Source organism: Eupeodes corollae, chromosome 3 (assembly GCF_945859685.1).
Source record: "Eupeodes corollae chromosome 3, idEupCoro1.1, whole genome shotgun sequence".
Taxonomy (NCBI): Eukaryota; Metazoa; Arthropoda; class Insecta; order Diptera; family Syrphidae; genus Eupeodes; species Eupeodes corollae.
Genome location: NC_079149.1, coordinates 123,269,222 through 123,288,337, shown reverse-complemented (window position 1 = coordinate 123,288,337; position 19,116 = coordinate 123,269,222). Strand labels below are relative to the sequence as shown.

Genomic DNA, 19,116 nt, shown 5'->3' with positions numbered 1-19,116 from the left:
CTTTATAACGTTTGTCGTAGCAGACAAGCTTTAAATTACTTTTAGTGTTCAGTTTTCCTTTCTAAACCGAAAAATTTGACACCCAAAGTTAAACCCATCGAAATCATATCATGAAACTTGTGTTTAAATCAGTTTGGAATCCATTTATATTAACTTCCTTAACTAATTTATATAATTTACTTACCGGATCCGGATCCGGATCACTTGTTAAAAAATGACAGTTCTACTTCCAAAAAAAAAGAAAAATTTGCTCGTATATTTGAGATCAGAATCGAAACAACAAACATTCACACATTCTTATTGAAAAACGTCAAACTTGTCATATTTTGACAATTAAAAAATGAATCCAAAAGTAGGTGTCTGAGAGAACAGCTGAATCAACGTATTGTTGAATTTGAATAAGCCTTAAATTTATATGAAAATGTATTTCTGACAGTTGGGTGACAGATATTAAATTAGGGAATGAACTGAGAAGAGAAAAATTTCAATCAAACCACCAACTTCATTAAAAAACAGATGAGTCAACATTAATTGACATTTGTTATAATTAAAATTCAGTACGCTCAAAATAAATCTAACATACAACTTTCATGAACCAATAATCATAAATAAAATTCAGCGAATAATTAAAAATCTCTAAATTTTGCTGTAATTTCCATCTTTTTGAAAAAGTACAATTTTCCTTGAAAAATTAGAAATTCTTTATTGATAGCTAAATATCATTTATACTGATCGTGGAAATACTTGTTGTAAGACGATAGTAAATCATCCATCTTATAGCCTTGAGTTGTGCAGCAAAGAAGCTTAGAAGCATCAATCATATTACCAAATCGAATATGAAAGAAAGTATTTCCCGAACTCCATAGACCCAATTCCGAGTATCCATACTTTTGAAGAATATCCTATGAAAATGGAAAAAACTTAATACATATTTTAAAATGTTTTAACGAAAATATTTTACCTTTGTTTTTGGATCCATAATATGAAATCCTTGCCGATTAATTGCAATCAAAAGAGTTTCCGGCAGACTATGATCGTTTGTTTGTTGGACAACAAAAAATGTCGAACCAAACATTGAAAATTTTGAAATTTCTTCGAGAAACTTATTCTTTCCATCGATTTTATTCAAATCACCAAGTTCTTCGAACACCTTTGTGATTTCTGTCTTCCAATCATTGCTTTTTTCTAATGGAATTACATCGATAGGTAGAATTTTCGGAAGGACTTCATGAATTCTATGCAACGGATTCGAATTCAAACCAAATTGAATCCGATATAAAATTGCACCTATGTATGCTGCTTTCTTTGTTGAAATATTATAATATCCATGGAGATATTTAGGAACTTCTTGAGCAAAGTAAAAATAATGATCAGCATTTAAATCCCTTCCTGGAATTACATCCAGCCACAGTTTCTTCATGAAATACAACTCATAGGGGAAATGATTGTTTTCTAATTCACGAACTGTCATAACTTCTTTCATACTCTTTACCAACTCGCTGATGAAGTCAAATATAAATTCGTCTGCGGGAATAGAAAACACTTTATCGCAAATTCGCACGAACAAACTAAACCCTTCCAGGGATTTTAGATTAAAACGGTTGGCAAGGTATGTGCAAAGTTCTAAACCTCTAGTCGATGATTTTAGCTCAATTTTTTCTCTATAATTATTAGGAAAATGTACCTAAAATGTAACAAATTAAGTTAACTTCCCATTGAAAAAGAAGGAACTTACTTCATGATAAATTATCGTGCTACGATTTTGTATTGCTTCAATTTCTCTTATAAATGGTGGATATTTTCGCTGACCACTGGCCAAAGTCTTACGAACTCGCTTCAAAGATTCCATTGCTATGGGATGTTTTCGAGTTCGAAGAAATTCAAAAAGTTCTTTCAACACCAGTGAACTGGGGCACATAACTCCTGTTGCAAGCCACATTAAATCCCATCCACGTTCTTCACTGTACAGAACATGGTTATCAGTTAGTTGTTTCATAAGCTGACAATAAACTTCATCACGGAGATGTTCATTTTCGAGTGCTGGTCTAAAGATGAGATCTGTGTCCACTAGAGTTTTTCCTCGTGGTATGTCACCCATATACTAAAGAACATTTGAAAACTTGTATTTTAATACAAAATAAAAAAGTTATAAGAAACGGCCCTCAAGCACAACCTTGTGGTACCCAAGAAAAACACGCTTAAGTTAGAAACCGCAATTGTGCAGAATATGCAAAGTTGTCTAAACACATAACAATTACCAGCTTGGAAGATTTAAGTTTACCTTTAAAATAAAACTGAAGATCAATATAGACTTTTCCATCAAATCACGATCTCTTTGAAGCTTTTTGAGCAATGGCTCTGTGATTGGATCTCTAGTATGACTCCAAAGCTCATCTACATTCTCCAAATAAAAAGGCTCGCTTAAATTAAAACAACAAATATTTAAAGCCTCTTTACACATATGAATACAATTTCAAGAAAAAAACTACCTTTTGTTCGGTCGGAAATGAAGTTCAGCAAACTTTCTCAAAGTATGCATTTTTTTCCGTTGTACAGTTGTATAGTTCGAGACTGCTTCTTCTTTTCTACTCATTAAATCGCTTTCTTTAAAGATCTCCATAATCCACTTTGAAGGTTTAGCTAATGAAGCAACAACATATACAACTTCTGTTGGAAAGGCTCCTTTAAGCCCATTGCATTCCCCATGAGCCCAACGAGTCTGTCTATCTAAAACCATCGATCCAGTTATACCTTTTTCCAATATAACAAGATCACCTTTAGTTAATCTTAGATGATCTGCAGCTCCTCGGCCCGATGGCTTATAATCTTTAATGGCAACGACATATTTCGAGCGATTTCTCAAATTACCAAGTATAAAGTTGATAAGATCACTAAGATCTTTCGACTCTTGACACTTGAAACTAAAGTCTTCTTTTTGAATTGTATTGATTTGAAGTTCATCTTCATCGATCACCGAAACCACTGAATGAATTTCCGGATATGGTAACTCAGCCAGAACCTGTTCAAACTCATCAATCAAAAAGACACCTAACGAATTCACTGAAATCACAAGCTTATCACTCAAAAGTCTTGGGCCCGTTAGACGAATAGCTTCGAAAAATCTCGAGAACACCATTGGCCAAGTTAGATGAGCATAAATTGCCACATCTTCAAGGGCAGAGTTTTTGGAAATATTGTTTTTGGAATAATTTACTTTGTTGAAAACGTTGGTTATAAGGTTTTCCCATGTCTTGACTGCTTTTTCACCAGTTGCTAAGAAGTCTTTAGGGACGCAGTTAGGTATCAGTGTGTGAAGAATCTTAAAGAAATTACTAAGTTTAAGATTGACATTGAAAGAAAAAGTTTGCTAAGATTACATTTGGTTCAATAGTTGGGCCGTACTCTATAAAATACTGAATAGCACACAACATAGCGACGTCTTTCTCTGACTTACAGCGATATTCTCCCAAATTTAGTCCTCGTGTGACCTTAAAGAAAAATGGTATTTAAACTTGCATTTTCAGCACAACTGAGCAAAATTAAGCAACTTCACCTGTTTATAGACCAATTGCGTAGCTAGCTGATCTAGAGACGGATCATACCAAGGAGTGAAGAGTTCTTTTCGCAGAAATAACTTCCACGGAGCTGTTCGTTCATCGTGGCCTTGCTCTTTGGCGTATTGTTCACAGTTTGAAATTGCATCCATTATGTGCTCATTTTCACAACCCAATGAAAGCGACTTGTCAAACAGAGATATGATAATCGAGAAGCCAAATCTATCGACAAGACCCATATTCTCAGAAAGTTGATCAACGACTTCTTTAGCTGTTGAACTTGAATCGATTTGAAGTCTTTTTATGCTTTCGTCCATGAGGAAAAAGTTCAAAGTGATTGGAGATCGCTTGCGGATGGCTTGAAGTTCCAACCAAGATGGTGGTTGTTTCCGAGCTCCATTCTTTTAAATAAAATATTCAAATATTAAAAGTTTATAATTCTTAACGTATGGTTCTTACTTTGAGGGTTCTATCTAACGCCTGCTCACAAAATTCAGCAAATTGTTCTGGTCCACTTCGGATAAAGGCTCGAAGGAATTTTTCAAATCTTCGACTTGGTGGTACACAACCCAAACACAAAGTCAACAAAATCCAACCTTTGACTGAAGAACTTTGACTTGAATTTCCCGTAAGTTGTTTACAAAGTTGACAAAATATTTCATCTCTAGAGAGGAGTCGGAAGAGCAAACAAAAAAATTAAAGACTTAAAAACTCTGATAATAAAGCTTTAAAATCAAGACGCAAACCTAAGCTGTGGTTTCATAATAGCATGTCCAATTATAAAGTGCAACTTCTCCAATTTAGTACTTTCGCAGCTCAAAGTTTGATGGTAATATCGAACTTCATCGCTGTTATTCAAGGCATTACGCAAAACTTGTGGTAGCTTGGTTTTTCTCTTTAAGGTCTTATGAATTAAGCGGTGGTTATGTTTTTCGTTGTTATTGTTGTTATAATTATTGTTATTATTATTATGGCCATTCATTTTCCACAAATTAGCAACAAGCTTTTCCATTATTGGAGAATTTAAAGATTGTTTTTCTTCATGTTCGTTAAAATATTCCTCGTTTTTAGGTTCTTCCATGTCTCCCATAAAACGTAAAATCATTATCCAAACTGCCTTTAAAATACAGAGATATATAAGATTTGGACTTATTTCTGCCATAAAAATGAGTAGTTTTTTAACAAACCTGTGCTGATATTTCATCATTTGGAAGAGGATGGTGAAGGAGTGATGTTTTCAATGGTAACTTAGTAAAATGATGAGTTGCCTTTGAGTTAAAATATGTTGCAGCAAATCTTGAAAAGTTATAATCGGAAGTTTTCAAGTCGATGTGTTTAGTTTTAGGCATTCGAATAGTTTTGCTGGTAAATTTTGAAGGTCTTGAGTACTAAAAGTAAAATAATATATAAATAAATAATAAATAACAGAATATTTAAAAATTTCCAATACCAAATTTTCGTAGCGACAAACTTAGAAGATTTTTATCCATTTGCTGATATATAAATTAATATTTAAATCCCGAAATTTCGTAGGTATATAAAAAAAAACGTTGGTCACTCTTTTAGATCCCAAAATTTCAATTCTTCAAAAAGGACCTTAAAGTCATATTCAGAATTTACTTTTTACCCAGTATATCAAGGAACTGCGCTTAAATTGAAGCTTAACAGTGTTAACCATTAATGTTTGGCCTTTAGCTTAAAGTAGGATCAAAATAAGCTTTTTGGTGTGTCAATTATTGCGTTAAAAGAAAATAATTGAAACGCTTGTTTCTATAAAATCCATTAATTCATTTTAGGACATTCCCTGAAGAAATAATTTTCATTGTTCAAGTAGGATTCTATACACAATCTAGCTTTGACGAAAATAATTTAAAAAATCTCAGAACTCTAGTGTCAAAATTGAACCATTTTTGTAAACCAACTCACATTTTACGCACTGCATCAATATCAAAACCGTAAGAATGTTATAATACCACCCAAAACGTTAATATCTATCATATTTTTATGTGTAGTTATTAACATATTACAAATATTCAAACCCTATTCGAAAATCAAAATAGATTTGAGTGAAACAATTGAGAGTCAAACTATAATCCATCCAATATTAACATGGGACAGTTTAAGTCTGATACTATCCGGATATTTTCAGATACCATGACACAAATAAGCATTCAAAACCATTCTATTTGAACAGAGTGCCAGAATTCAAATAAATTCATAAGTACATTTTTTTTACTTTTTTAAAAGTGCATTTAAACTAAAGAAGGATCCGAACATTTTGCACTATCCGGATTTTATCAAATTTCAACTGTCTCATTTAAATATTCTGGTATACAAAACTATCCGAAATTCTAATCAAGGTGCAATCTATTTAAGATATTCAGATAATTTGTGTCCTACATATATATTCGGAAATGTTTGCTTAGAAACGAAAAGAGAAAGAAAGATTTTGAAACGTCAAGAAAAAAAAATGTTTACTTCTTGACAAATCGGACTGATTTCAAAAACCTCTAAGAAGAAAGTGTTTTAGAAACGTTTACCGTTTCATTTTTACTAATGGTGTAGCTTTCATTTGTCAAATTTCAAAAAATGACAGCTTCAAAAGTGACAGCTGCCAAAATAGTAGGCTATTCAATCTGCAGCCTACAAATTATTATTATAAAATTCTATATTATTGTGGCCTAACACAAGGTAGTCTTTTTGGAACTTGTCTTTTTTTATTGACTCTTTTGACCAAGTTAAGCTTTTGTGTGTGCTATATATTTATTAAAATTTTGCAGTGCGTTTTTAACCAAATCTTCAAACATTTAAAGCCTTTAAAAACACAGTTTTTGAAATCAGAACACAGAACATTACTAAAAACAAAACACAAAACCCATTTTTGTTTAAATGTAAATTAACATATATTTCACAGTCATGAAAAGCTATAACAATCATTAATTAATTATTATTTATATCTTTACTTTAAATTTGTATATAATAAATTATATTTCACAGGTATTTACATAATTACAATTTTTTTGTTTTTTTATTTCATCCAGCGTGTTCCAATTTATTGACGAAGTGCACAATGCATACAAAAATAATAAGGTAATGATTCGAGGCGTGCGTTAACTAAGACTATTTTTATAACAAACAACAGAGGGGCGATAAATATGGGGTTTAGGATTGAAGTTGAAGGAAAAACGACAGAATTTAAATTTAAAAAAAATACAACATGATATTATGAAAAAATATGCGCGCCATCACCTCTCTCACAGCCTTGTTTCGTATGAATATGACGCCACAGGACGAGACAAAAGCTTACTGGGCACAGGTTTCTTGTTAAGGGCATTCTTTTCAAAAAAGTTTAGTCTATCTCTTACATTGGGTCCAGATGGCTCATCGGCTGTGTCCAAAAATCCAAAAGCTTGATTGACTTCACTGTCGAAATCAAAATCGAAATTCATATTAATGTCTTCAGGTGTCTTGGGTTTTATATGATTGACGGTATTTGCGAAATTCTTATTTAATTCGTTAAGTCTTTGGTTGTAGTTAGCTTCGGCTTTGGTCTTCCATTGACGATCACCAGATTGATGATATTTCTTCTCTTCCAGAACTCTTAGAATCTTAATTCTTTTCATTTCTTGTTGCTTATCCGATGACACAGTTAGGAATTTCTTGCGCAGTAGATAGCCTCGACAGTGAGCCTGAAGCCTAATCACACTTTCTCGCATCATGGTGAATTTGTAGGTCAGTTGACGGGATCTGATGCAGGCCTGAAGTCGATGCACTCCCTTTTGGATGATTAGGAAATTTCTTCGAAGTTGTCGACTACGCCAATGTTTTTGAATAACTATTGCTGCATCACGATATTTCGTCAGATACCGTTTGAAGAGAACTTTTCTGAAGCCACGTTGAATGAGTGTTATTGACTGGAGGATTTTTTGGGATCTTTCTTTCTCCAAAAATGTATCGGCTATGTACTTGAGAAACACTTTACGCTGTCCGAATTGATAGTCCGAATCAGGTGGAAGGATTTCTTTGCAAATCTTCCTCGTAGCCGCTAAACAGTCGGTCTTGTGTGCTGGTTTAATGCCTGGAAAGAGGATTCGATAGCGCTCAACAAACTCAGCGAAAGTGTGTCGAATGGGGTAGCCAGCTCGTCGAATACGTGCTGTTTCCATCATTCCAGAGTATCGAAGTTGACGGACACAAAGTTCACTATCAAAGTCCTGCAAAAAATTAAGAAAATTTATTTTGAGAAAGAAATTTGAGAAATTTTTGTGAAGCTTCTTACATTACGAGCCTTGAATTCATTTGGTTTGATACAACGAATAAAGAACGGATGGCTTGATGAGAGTGTTTTCATTAAAGCATCCAGCGAATTACGGAATTTTACTGACAAAGTTGTTTGTTTCTTCACCGCATCTGTATGAAGTTCAGATGAGAAAATCTTCAGTAGATATTTGTTGGAAGATTTAGCAACCATCTCACGAAGATCCATACTGAACGAGTCTCGATTCTTTTCAAGAAAACCTGAAATAAATTTTAAAGTGTTAGAAGAAAAATGTGTATCCTGTAATTCTAGGTGTCTATTGTATCTTTTTACTTACCATTTGGATTATACATAACAACACCAGCATAATGTACAATTCCGAACAAAGCTGTCTGTGAAGATTTTGGCTTGATGTAGATACTTCTTGAACCATGTGTTAAATGAAGTTTTTCCAACAATGATGCATCAGTTCCTTATAAGAAAATAAATTTGAATTAAAAAAAAAATCTCACAATAAAAAATTGATTTAAGGGCGTACCTCTAGGAAATATAGATTCTTCGTCAATCAGTGACATAACATTAACCGATTTAACAGCAATTAAATCTAAAATTTCTTGATTATCTTTAAATGCTATGTTTTCCCAATCAATTCCATCTGCTTGGTATTCAGCTTGTTCCATCTTTAAAGAATATTAATTTTATTTAAAAAACGATAACAAACATTTGAAACTTACTTTAAAAATATGCTTAACAAAGAACTGTTGAAGATTCTCATTTGCATAATTGATGCAAAGTTGCTCGAAACTATTCACTGGGAAATTCTCAAATCCAAAAATATCCAAGACCCCAATTGACTTCATGCGTTTGGTTTCTTTGTCCTTGTCTATTGTCTCATTTATACATTCTATAATTCTTGTGAATATTTTGCCATATAGTGATTTAGCAAATGCATCCCGTCCCTCTAAGGCTATGTCCTTAGAAATTGACGTAACCACTTTCTCGCCATGGACATAAATCGTTCTTCTCGTAAGAGCTTCACACAGCAGTGTCTTGGGAACACCGAGAAAACTTGCAATTCTCGTTGCATTTACAGTGTCGTGAATTTCTGATGAGTCGATGTTATGGAGAACAGCACTTTTGAATTTCAAATTACCCAAATGCAAAATGGCCGCCAACAGAGAGAAGATCTGCCACACCTCATCGGGTTTGAATGACAGAACTTGCATGGCTGATCGAATATCAGCGAAAGATTTAGACTCATTCTTGCCTTCCAGCTTAAGACAGCCACCCTGTGCCAAATAGTGGTATTTCCCAGCATCTTCCAGATCCAGCCTTTTTTTCTCATCCTTACTCAAGCCAGCCAACAAACAGTAGAAAATATGATAGTTCCTCTCTTGCTTGCTCTGCGAAACAATTCTCGATGTTTCAAGCAAATACTGTTCGATCTGAGCACCCTTGATCACCCCCGCATCATTGAACCTGATATCGATGTATTTACCAAACCTAGAAGAATTATCATTGCGCACGGTTTTGGCATTGCCAAATGCCTCCATAATCGGATTTGCCTCGATAATCTGCTGCTCAATCCACGAATGCTTTCCACTGATTGCAGCCAAATATTGCATTATCAACTTTGTACTCTCGGTCTTGCCAGCACCTGATTCACCGCTTATCACTATGCATTGATTCATCGCTTCACGCTTCATTTGTTCAAAAGCGTTATCGCTTATCGCAAATATATGCGGCGGCAATTCGCCTAACTTGCGTCCTCGATATAACGCTATCTCGCGATTAGTGTAAATCGATAGAATCTCATACGGGTTGATGGCAACCAACATGGCACCAGTGTAAGTCTGCAAAAATAAAAGATAAGTAAATTATAGAAGATGGTGACTCAGCAAATTAAGTACTTTGTTATGTGACTCATAATAATGAGTATAATCTAATAAATTTATAACTTACGTACATAGATTTGTTTGTTTTTGTAGCGAATATATAAATTACGTAAAATTGCATATTCTTGTAAATCACCCAAAGTTATCATATCCTCGACGCCATTTTGTGATGATAAGTGCATTGCTTTGAGAACTTCCGATGACGGTATCCAAAATTGTCGACCTTCATCGTCAACCACGAAGGTTTTCTCTTTGTCTGTTCGAATGATGCGGGCTCCAGTTGGAACAGAAAATTCATCTTTCTTAGCCGGATTGATCCACACATATTCACCCTGATAAAAATTGAGATTTTATAAGATATTCGCATAAAATTGAAAAGTTCTATTAAATGGCGCCAAACAAGGGGCGTAATTAAATCAAACATTCAGAGGAGCTGTCAAATTTGACAACTTCTAGTTTGACGGATTTTACACAATTTTCTAGTAAAGCAAAAGGTATTTCCTTTTGCTTTTGTACATACAACGCGTCATAGCAATAATTTATCTATCAACTAATCACTACATTTGTATTATTCTTAAGTTTTTACGATTAATGTGGCAAATATCAAAAGAGATAAGACAAAAACTTTATTTAGTGATTCATATAAAGGAGATTCATTCAGAAACAAAAACATAATCTTATCTTCATTCATAATAATCCAATCCCTCCCGAATTCTGTGTGTTTTGAGTTTATACTATTTTTACAACAAGCGCAATAAAACAAGTATTGTTAATGCAAAAACACATAAATAATGTGAAATTTTATAATGATTTTTTATAAAATTAAAAAAATTAGATATAAGTTTTTTTTACAGTGGGCTAGGCCATTCTTTGACTAAACGCAAAAACAATTGTTTTTTTTTATTGATAAGAAATTCCGATTGACAAAAAAATAAGAAATAACTAAACATATGTTTGTTTTATTAGTTTATTATTATTATTAAGATTGTTAAAACTTTAAATTAGTCGAAAACAAAACTTTATGTAACACTATCAGATAATTTCACAATACTTTTATGGATTTACGAGTATTATATTTGATTTTATATTTTAAACGGAATCATACGATTTATAAATGTTGACAACTTATATACATATATAATGTACATAGGTACCCTTAAATAGAAGTTTGATAAGAATAGGAAGGAATAAATTGCTACCTCAACACTTACTTGGGAGGGAAATCGTAAATAGGTTCAGGTACTTCCCTATAACTGAGGTAACTTACCTACCAAAAATATGACTAATAAAAAATAAAATATAATAACCTAAAGCTTAAGGTTTCGATAACAACTCAAAATTGTATAAAGTAGAATTTCAAAATCCAAATTTAATATTTACTGAATAGTTTTTAAGTAAAAGGGCCAGTTAACTCGGTGTAGCTCTGGATTTTGGATATATTTGTAGGAAAGTAAGATTGTCTAAATCCCAAATTGTAATACAAGGATATTTTTCTGGAGTTGTAGTTATTTGTATATTAACAGTATTCATTTTTTGTGTTTTTTTCAAGGAAATTACTTTTTACATATTATAAGAGAACAAATCCGTAATAGAATATATTTAAGAACTCCAGAACTTCTTTTCCAATAAAAGTCGACTTTTTACTTTTAAAGTGAAATAAATTTTAAACAATTTGAACCTAAGCACAGTTTTATTAATTTTTAAGTTCCTCAAAAATTCGTTTAATGGGAAAATTATCCGATATTATTGATACAGTCTCAATATTAATTATTGAAAGCAATACTTAATTCGTTGGTCTACAAATTTTGACTTTATAAAAGTATTCCTTACGTAAAGTAGATTTTTGTATGTATTTATAATATGTACTCAACACTTAAACAATTACTATTAATTAAAATTGGATTTACTTAAAAAAAGAAAATGTAGAAGATTTATATACTAGGGTGGAAGTAACACCTTTTGTGGATGAATTAGAGGGTCATTTTTGACATTTTTTTGCCCAGGTTGAAACGACTTACGATAAGGCCACAACTTTTTATTATAATGCTGTTTTCTATCGCGACTGTTCCATTCACAGATGAAGCAACAAAATTTCGTGTAGCCTATTTGTAGTCCAAGCAACAGAGCTAATCCCCGCAGATTTGCCATTGATGTTCCTCATATTTAATCCTCAGCAGAACACTTTTTATACTTTCATAAGACTCCTTCATATGAACTGCGTAACCAATAGGAATCGAAGGTAAAATATTTCGGTTATGTAGCAAAACAGATATTTAGCGTAACTTAGAGCTATCTATGAAAAGTCTCCATTCACTCCGTTTATACGTTATGTTAAGGGCTACCATCAAATCACTGACATCATTGCAAAAAACTAAGCTTTCATCCATTTCAAAATATCGCTGGAACTCCTTTTTGTCGAGTACGGAAAGATGTTATAACCACACCCCTTCCTAAAAGATTCCATTGCTGCAACCTTGAGCCTAGAAGTTTTGCTTTGTTCTTGGGCAATTCTAAGTCCCTAACAAGATCATTCAATTAAGCTTGTGTTATCCTGTGTGGCTGTGATGATGTGCTAGGTACTTCGAATTCTGAGATTAAAGAAATTGTTGATGAAGCTGGTTTAGGTGTTATTTCTTCTTCGTCAATGTGAGATCTTTTTGGAATCGGGTGAAGATTGCTGTGTGGCAGAGGATGGTACATTTCCATATACTTTTTTTTAGAAAATCTCTTGCCTCTCGCAAACACATGAGTGGTGAGGCCGAAATAACAATCCGTTGCATGTCTATTTGATTCTCGCCACTGCATTGGTACTGCGAACCGAAATGATTTTTTTCTTCCACTCATCCAAATTCTCAAACCTGTCGCACATGCATTGCAACAGAAATGCGGAACCCAGCTTTTATCTTGATGTTTTATACTTTGTTTAAAGTAGTAGGAATAGCCTTCTTTTATTGTCGGCGATATGGAACATCTTTGCTTATAAGATTCCACTTCACCGCAAATGTAACAAAAGTTGTCGGGATTATTTATTCACACATTTTCGTGACATTTTTCAATATAATTTTTTTTTTCAATTTTAACACTTAAAAATACAGAATACACGGAAATATTCAAACTTAACTCATCCTAGTCAAGCACCATTTTATATGGGTTTTTATAGTAGTTAATTGATAGATCTTGGGGAATTCCAACGCTCGTTTCCAATAACCCTCTATATATGTATATAAGGGAAATATGTACCCTTTCAAAGGTCGACTTTCCTGGGTATAAACTTCGAACAGGTATAAAAACCGAAAGTCGATTGCAAAATTTGTGGCCTTATTCTAGTGGTTGGCAGTGCAAATAGTTTCAAAACAAATTAAGGAAGATAAAATTCAATTTTTTTTTAAATTTAAATTTTATAATCTTTATTATTTAAAAACAATTCTAAATTGTGGTACTAGAAAAAAAATCTATTTGATAGGGTGTTGTTGATAGAGTGTTTCGCAAGAAAATAAACAAAGTATATATAATGCGAGTTGCAAAAATCACTAAATCCGAAAAATGCAAGTATCGCAAAAACTTGATCTAAGAAATGACTTTACTCATAAACTTATATTTAGCATTGGAATACAAGTTAAAATTAGTTAAAATTATTCCGAATACTTTTTTACTGTAGACCTAGTGTACCTACCTATAAACATTAACCCCAAATAGAAAAAGTATGGGAGATATGAAAAACTAAAACTGAAAATGATGTAAAGACGTCTTCATTGTGTACGTGTAGTGGTTGTTGACATTCTTTAATTTTGTTATTGTAATGATTTCGAAATATCGATGCAAATACAAGCAAAGTATGTAAAATTGACAATTTTAAAAATGTTTGTATTCTATTTTTAACCAAACGTCAAAATTCAATTATGTCTAAAAAATAACCAACACTTTAACGAAATCACAAACCGCCTTAGTCCTTAAAAAAAGTTTATAAAGTGTTGGGTCCATGACGTTATGTTTTTTAACATTTTTAATTGTTTCGAAGCCAATTATTTATTCACATTACATATTTCTACAGCCTTCAAGTTCAAAAGGAATTTCAAGCGATCAACAAGTTCTTTTAATGAATAGAAGATAAGATACCTTTAAAAATGAATACCATTGAACTCATCAATTTGGTTTGATTTTATCTTGATGGATTCGATAAAAAGAAATAATTTTTACCGCACCAAGTTTAAAGCCGCGGTCAATAATCCCTTTGCCAAAATGATAACAAAAATTTGGCGTATGTAATAAATATTTTCTTTGAAGTTATATACATACATACTTCTTAACTCTATTATTCATTTGGAACAAAAAAAAACAATGACTTTACCTTTTAACACTTCTGATTTCAAAAATAGAAAACAATATAAGAAATACATAGAAATAAAAGCTTTCTTTATCAATTATTATTACTTTAAAACGATCAAATACGATATTCGATTTAATTAACCCTTAAATATCAAATCAGTTTCTTTTTGTGATTAAATTTTGTTTGTGTCTTGATTATGTAGATACTAAATTTGATTTGTTGTTATCTATGATGTGATTTTGTATAAAATTAATATTAATTTTTCTTCTATCATTTAAAATTGAAGAACAACTTTTTATTTAAAAACATAATGAAATATTTCAAAAAACACATTCCTCAATACAATTGAGTTGAATTTGAATTGGTTATTAATTTAATATTTAAGAAACAATGCAAGTCAATGATGAGACCCTAAGGCAGACTATACACGTCCGACATAAATTGTCTAGTTTAATTAGTCTGATTTTCGAATTATAAAAATCCAAACAATACGGACGAGGCTACTTAAAAGGTTTTCCAAACCCCACGACTAAGGTTACAGCATTTAATCTTTATAATGACATTTTTCGTCGCCAATTCCAACTCTCCCAAACTATAATATTAAGTGTTTTTATGTCAAAGTGGCAGTTGATCATGTTTTTTCATTTAACTAATTTTTTAATTTTCTGCCTAAGGCCTAGTACGCAGCTGAAGTGAAACGAATTTTTTCGGCGGCCTCCAAGTGCAAAGCACTGTCAGCTGTCAAAAACAATTTACTAGTTCTGACAGCTGCTGGTAAATAAAAGTGAGAAAAGAATTTTATTTATTAACATTTTGTTGAGCAGTTAGTACATGTTTTTTTTTCATTTCTGCAGCTACATATATTGCTCCAGAAGCTCGCAACGGCTGAATTATTTTTCTCAAGCCTATGCTCCAACTTCCAATAGTTCCACTAAAATGACACATTTCGTAGTTCAGCAGCGTACTGGAAAACGAAAAGCACAGCGAAATTTTTCGTTTATGATTTCATCATGTCATTTTTGTATGAGAATTTTCATTTCGCATCAGCAGCATACTAGGTTTAAAGTGGAAAATAAATAAGTTGTGTTTGTTTACAATACGGAATGTAAATCATGATGGACTTGTAGCTTGCCTGAGGAGTGTATTGTAGACAAAAATGTTTTGGTACTTTTTGACCGATCAATTAAAAGTAGAGGTTAGTGAAGTAAAGTTCCGAGTTTGAAATTTATGACACTTAAATAACTAACAAGTTGCCTTGCAGTTGACTGCAAATGAAGTCTCTTATTTTGTCTGAACCTGGCCAATGTCAATGCGTTTCTTTCTTACTTGTCAAATTTCAAAATATGACAGTTTCAAAAGTGACATCTGCCTAAATAGTGGGCTTATTGGACGCATTCATAAAGCTAGTGGCTACGTAGTCAAAATTCAACTAGCTTTGTGAATGCAAAATTCTACTACAAAGCTAGTCAATCCCGAACTGTCATATTAATGACAAATACAAATATATAAAATAAGAAAATTTGTGTTTTCAAAACTTTAGTTTTTTTCTTTTTAAATGCAATACAACCAAATAGTTGATTGTTTGTTTTTAAATACCGAAAAAATCATTCCATTTTGAATTCTTGTGTCCTTACCAAGCAGCAGATTGTGAAACGTCAAAACCAGTGTGTACCAACTTCGTAACCGAAATGTGTACACAAAGTCGGAGGGGAAATTTCAACTACTTTTGTAGTAGCCGCTAGCTTTGTGAATGCGACCAATTTAAGAACCTATAACTGTTGTGGAATCGTTTGGCCTTCTAAAAAATCTAAGATCCAACAACTCAAATTGACTTGGATCCAAATGGTTTCTTATAGTGGACTTAAGGTCAAGCAACTTTGCTCAAAGTTTTTAGTAGAAAAATGTATAGGTTGAAAATTCAAATAACTGGTCTAAAACTAAAGCACGTAAATACCAAAATAATGTCTCAGAAAAGTAGACTCTCCAAAAATAGAAAAACCTAAATATTGCTTAAGCTAAAATTAACAAATATTAATACACACATCCGTACACAAAATAAACATCGTAGGTTTATTTGATTACGAGTAAAGCATTGTTTTCTATATTAACGTTTTTTGTATTCTAAAAAATTAAAAACCCTTATTTCTTATTTGAAAAAGAGGCACAGTCTTACAGTTCTAATATGTTTACTTAGAACTCATTTTTCTCACTCTCTATCACCAACCACCTGTGTATAATGTGTAATATCCACTTAATAGAAAAGTAAACAATATTTTTATTTATTGTCATTTTTTTAATAAATTAATTTCCCTCCTTACGCCATTCATCACTGATGTTTAGTTAAGTCTAAATATTTACTCAACTTATCTTGATATAGATCGACATACAAATTAAATATCAAAACTGTCACAATCCACTTGCAATGCAATCATATTCACACCTCACCACTCATCAGGCACACTTAAAATTGTCTAATTTTGGAATAAATATTGACTTGGAATATAATTTCATTAAACAATAAGATCTTTACAGAACAAATAATTAAATGCAAAAATCAAATATTTACAACTATTTAGGTCTAATTATTTAATTAATTAAGATTTTAAGTTTAAGTTTTGTTCTTTATTTAAATTTGTTATTTTATTAGTTTTGTATATACAGGAAAACACTCATCACATACACTTTACTTAAAAAAAAAGGGTTTTAATTGATTAAATTGGCTTCAATCAAAATTCTCATGTGTCATATAATTATCAATAAATATTTTAAGTATGTAGGTACGACGCGACGTAGCAAAACTTTAAAAATTTTATAGCAATAACGATTTCTGTCAACACTTACGTGGTCGTTCTTATTAAAATTTGACATTTTTGTATCCACTTTTGATTGATTAAGATTGCACAATTTTTAAAATTTGTTTAATTTTAAACTTTTTAATTTGTCATTCTTTACTTCGGGTCACTTAACTCTTTTATTTTGACAGTTTTTATCGTTTTTTTTTAATTGTAACTTTTGTTCTTCTACAAATTGATAAACGCGTCTTAACCCACCGAAGTTGAAGGTGCGAATAAATTTTTAACCATCGCCAAATTCTATATTGGCTTGATAAATTTATAACTTCAAACAAATTTATCAGTAATAAACATAAGTACATATATATTCTCGTATAGGTACATAAATATCAGTTAACTGATAAAATAAGAGCTTGAGAGTAGGTATGCTATCGGAATGATAACGTTATTAGAAATTAACGTACGTATAGTTTTGATAACAAAAAATAATGTTTTATTTTTTTGGGAGAATTGTGTTCAAAGTATAATACTATTTTTGTATCTACACAAGTATCTAGGTACTCTTGTACATACATAAAGCTACAAAGTTATGTTAACTTGAGAGACAACAAAAAACATATGGAAGAGCTTATTTTGTTATTGACAAACTGATCAATCAAATCATATCGAAGAAAAACATACATTTCGGAGTCAATAACAGAAAAATGGAATCTCTTAATATTTTTGAAGTTTTATTTTCCACACACGTTTCGAAATTGTATTCTATTCAACAACTTAATCTAGAAATAATAAGATAGGTAAATATAAAAAAGGCAATTCTGTACCCTATGCAACATGAAAGCAAAAGCAGACTGCTTCCATTTTATAAGCATCTGTCCAGTGTTAAGACACCAAAGAATAAGATTTTTAAAGAAAAACTGTTTTACAATGCAAGAAACAATTATTAAATAATGTAAATTGGAAATTATTTTACTGTTTTTTAAATTAAATTTATATACATTTTAATTTTTTCGAAAATTATATACAATACTAACATACTAAGTATTTAAACTGAATATTGAAGGTAAGGGTTATAGATTTGTAAAACCATTACAAATTAATTGAAAAAATAAAATGCACGACTGGGTCGCACGAACTTGCTCCTGTGTGCAAAGAGTCTGTTTAAAAAAGTACTTATATGAGATTTAAAAATATACCTGTAAAATAAGTTTGGCTCCAAAGATATAAATGCCATTTGAATTGTCAAAAAAACCGCACGATCTTTGTATATAAAAACCATAGTACTCTCATGAGCAGAAACTTTTAGGGCGACGAGATGCCGAGTCGTTGGCGTGGCGTTAGTATCGAAAGTGGAGAAATACAGCGGGAGCGGGAGAAAAATATTATTCCCCCATAAGCAGCCAGCAGAATAAGGGAGATAATTAATTTTCGACCCAAAAAGTCAACACAATTTCCTTCATTTTATTTGAGTCTATCCCCGTATAAGTTTTCACATAAAGAGCTACCATATGAAGGTTGATGAATTTGTTTTTGTTTTATCAACGCACTTTATATAACAAACAAAATGGCTTAATATTGTATCTAATAAGGGGATGAAACAAACTTTTGCATGCTTACGTCAGCTGTTTAGGATCTTTTACCGATATTTGTTTTTATTTACATTCATAAGTCTGCTTTTACTTGGGTACGATCTTTGTATATGAAAAATGGTTTCCATTATCTATAAAGCTACAATGCAATTCATATAGATTCAACTTGTTCCTTAAAAGCTTTTTACTTTTTCCTTTAGAAAGCTTTATTGTAATTTCATATTAGAAGAACCAGGATAGAAAATAAATAAGATAAGAAGGAGGCAGACCATGAATGTTTAAATTGCAAGGCGATCGCCTTTTGGTTGTGTAGTTAGGTAGCAGGTAGATGTCCAAAACGACCATAGAATAGTTCACTTGGCGTGCTTAGCTTTATGCAGATAGATAGATAAGGACATGTTTATGATGATAATGAAGGAATGTTATTGGTGGCTAGAAGGTACATACTACATTCCTTCTTTACTACAAGTTTTCAGCGCAAACATCGAGTTATTACGTTCAGTCTATTTTTTTCACTAAAGTTTTTCTAATTCTAATAGAAAATACATATACTCTCTCTGGCCAGTTTCTTTAACTTGTAGGTACTAAGTATTTATTTTTTTATATAGGCGAAGGCCAGTAAATCATGTGTGAAACAACCTTATTCGTAAAGAATAATATTTTAAAATTACATACACAAAGTTACCAAGATAATACTTCTT

At 31.8% G+C, this 19,116-nt stretch overlaps 1 protein-coding gene across 2 annotated transcripts; it reads right to left on the bottom strand.

Moving 5' to 3' along the window:
- Window positions 1-690: 690 nt before the first annotated feature.
- Window positions 691-17,128, bottom strand: LOC129951665 (unconventional myosin-VIIa). Of its 2 annotated transcripts, XM_056063914.1 has the most exons (17): window positions 16,876-17,128; window positions 9,779-10,039; window positions 8,547-9,665; window positions 8,351-8,492; window positions 8,150-8,284; window positions 7,834-8,072; window positions 6,920-7,768; window positions 4,742-4,942; window positions 4,301-4,671; window positions 4,014-4,218; window positions 3,554-3,955; window positions 3,378-3,488; window positions 2,490-3,319; window positions 2,282-2,420; window positions 1,736-2,101; window positions 962-1,684; window positions 691-902 (listed from the first exon to the last, which is right to left on the bottom strand). In XM_056063914.1, exons 1-17 carry the CDS (start codon window positions 16,900-16,902, stop codon window positions 720-722), a joined length of 6,303 nt encoding a protein of 2,100 aa, XP_055919889.1. In that variant the 5' UTR covers window positions 16,903-17,128; the 3' UTR covers window positions 691-719. The 2 variants fall into 2 exon arrangements, with proteins under 2 accessions (XP_055919889.1, XP_055919890.1); XM_056063915.1 differs by lacking the exons at window positions 691-902; window positions 962-1,684; window positions 1,736-2,101; ... (5 more) ...; window positions 4,301-4,671; window positions 4,742-4,942 and having other exon boundaries at window positions 6,433-7,768; window positions 16,876-17,124.
- Window positions 17,129-19,116: the final 1,988 nt, after the last annotated feature.

Coding starts and splice junctions, on each gene's coding strand:
- LOC129951665 (XM_056063914.1), bottom strand. CDS start 16,902: ATGTCAAATTTTAATAAGAACGACCAC. Junction 10,040..16,875: donor ATTTTAATAAGAACGACCAC/GTAAGTGTTGAC, acceptor AATTTTTATCAG/GGTGAATATGTGTGGATCAA. Junction 903..961: donor TTATGGATCCAAAAACAAAG/GTAAAATATTTT, acceptor CCATTTTCATAG/GATATTCTTCAAAAGTATGG.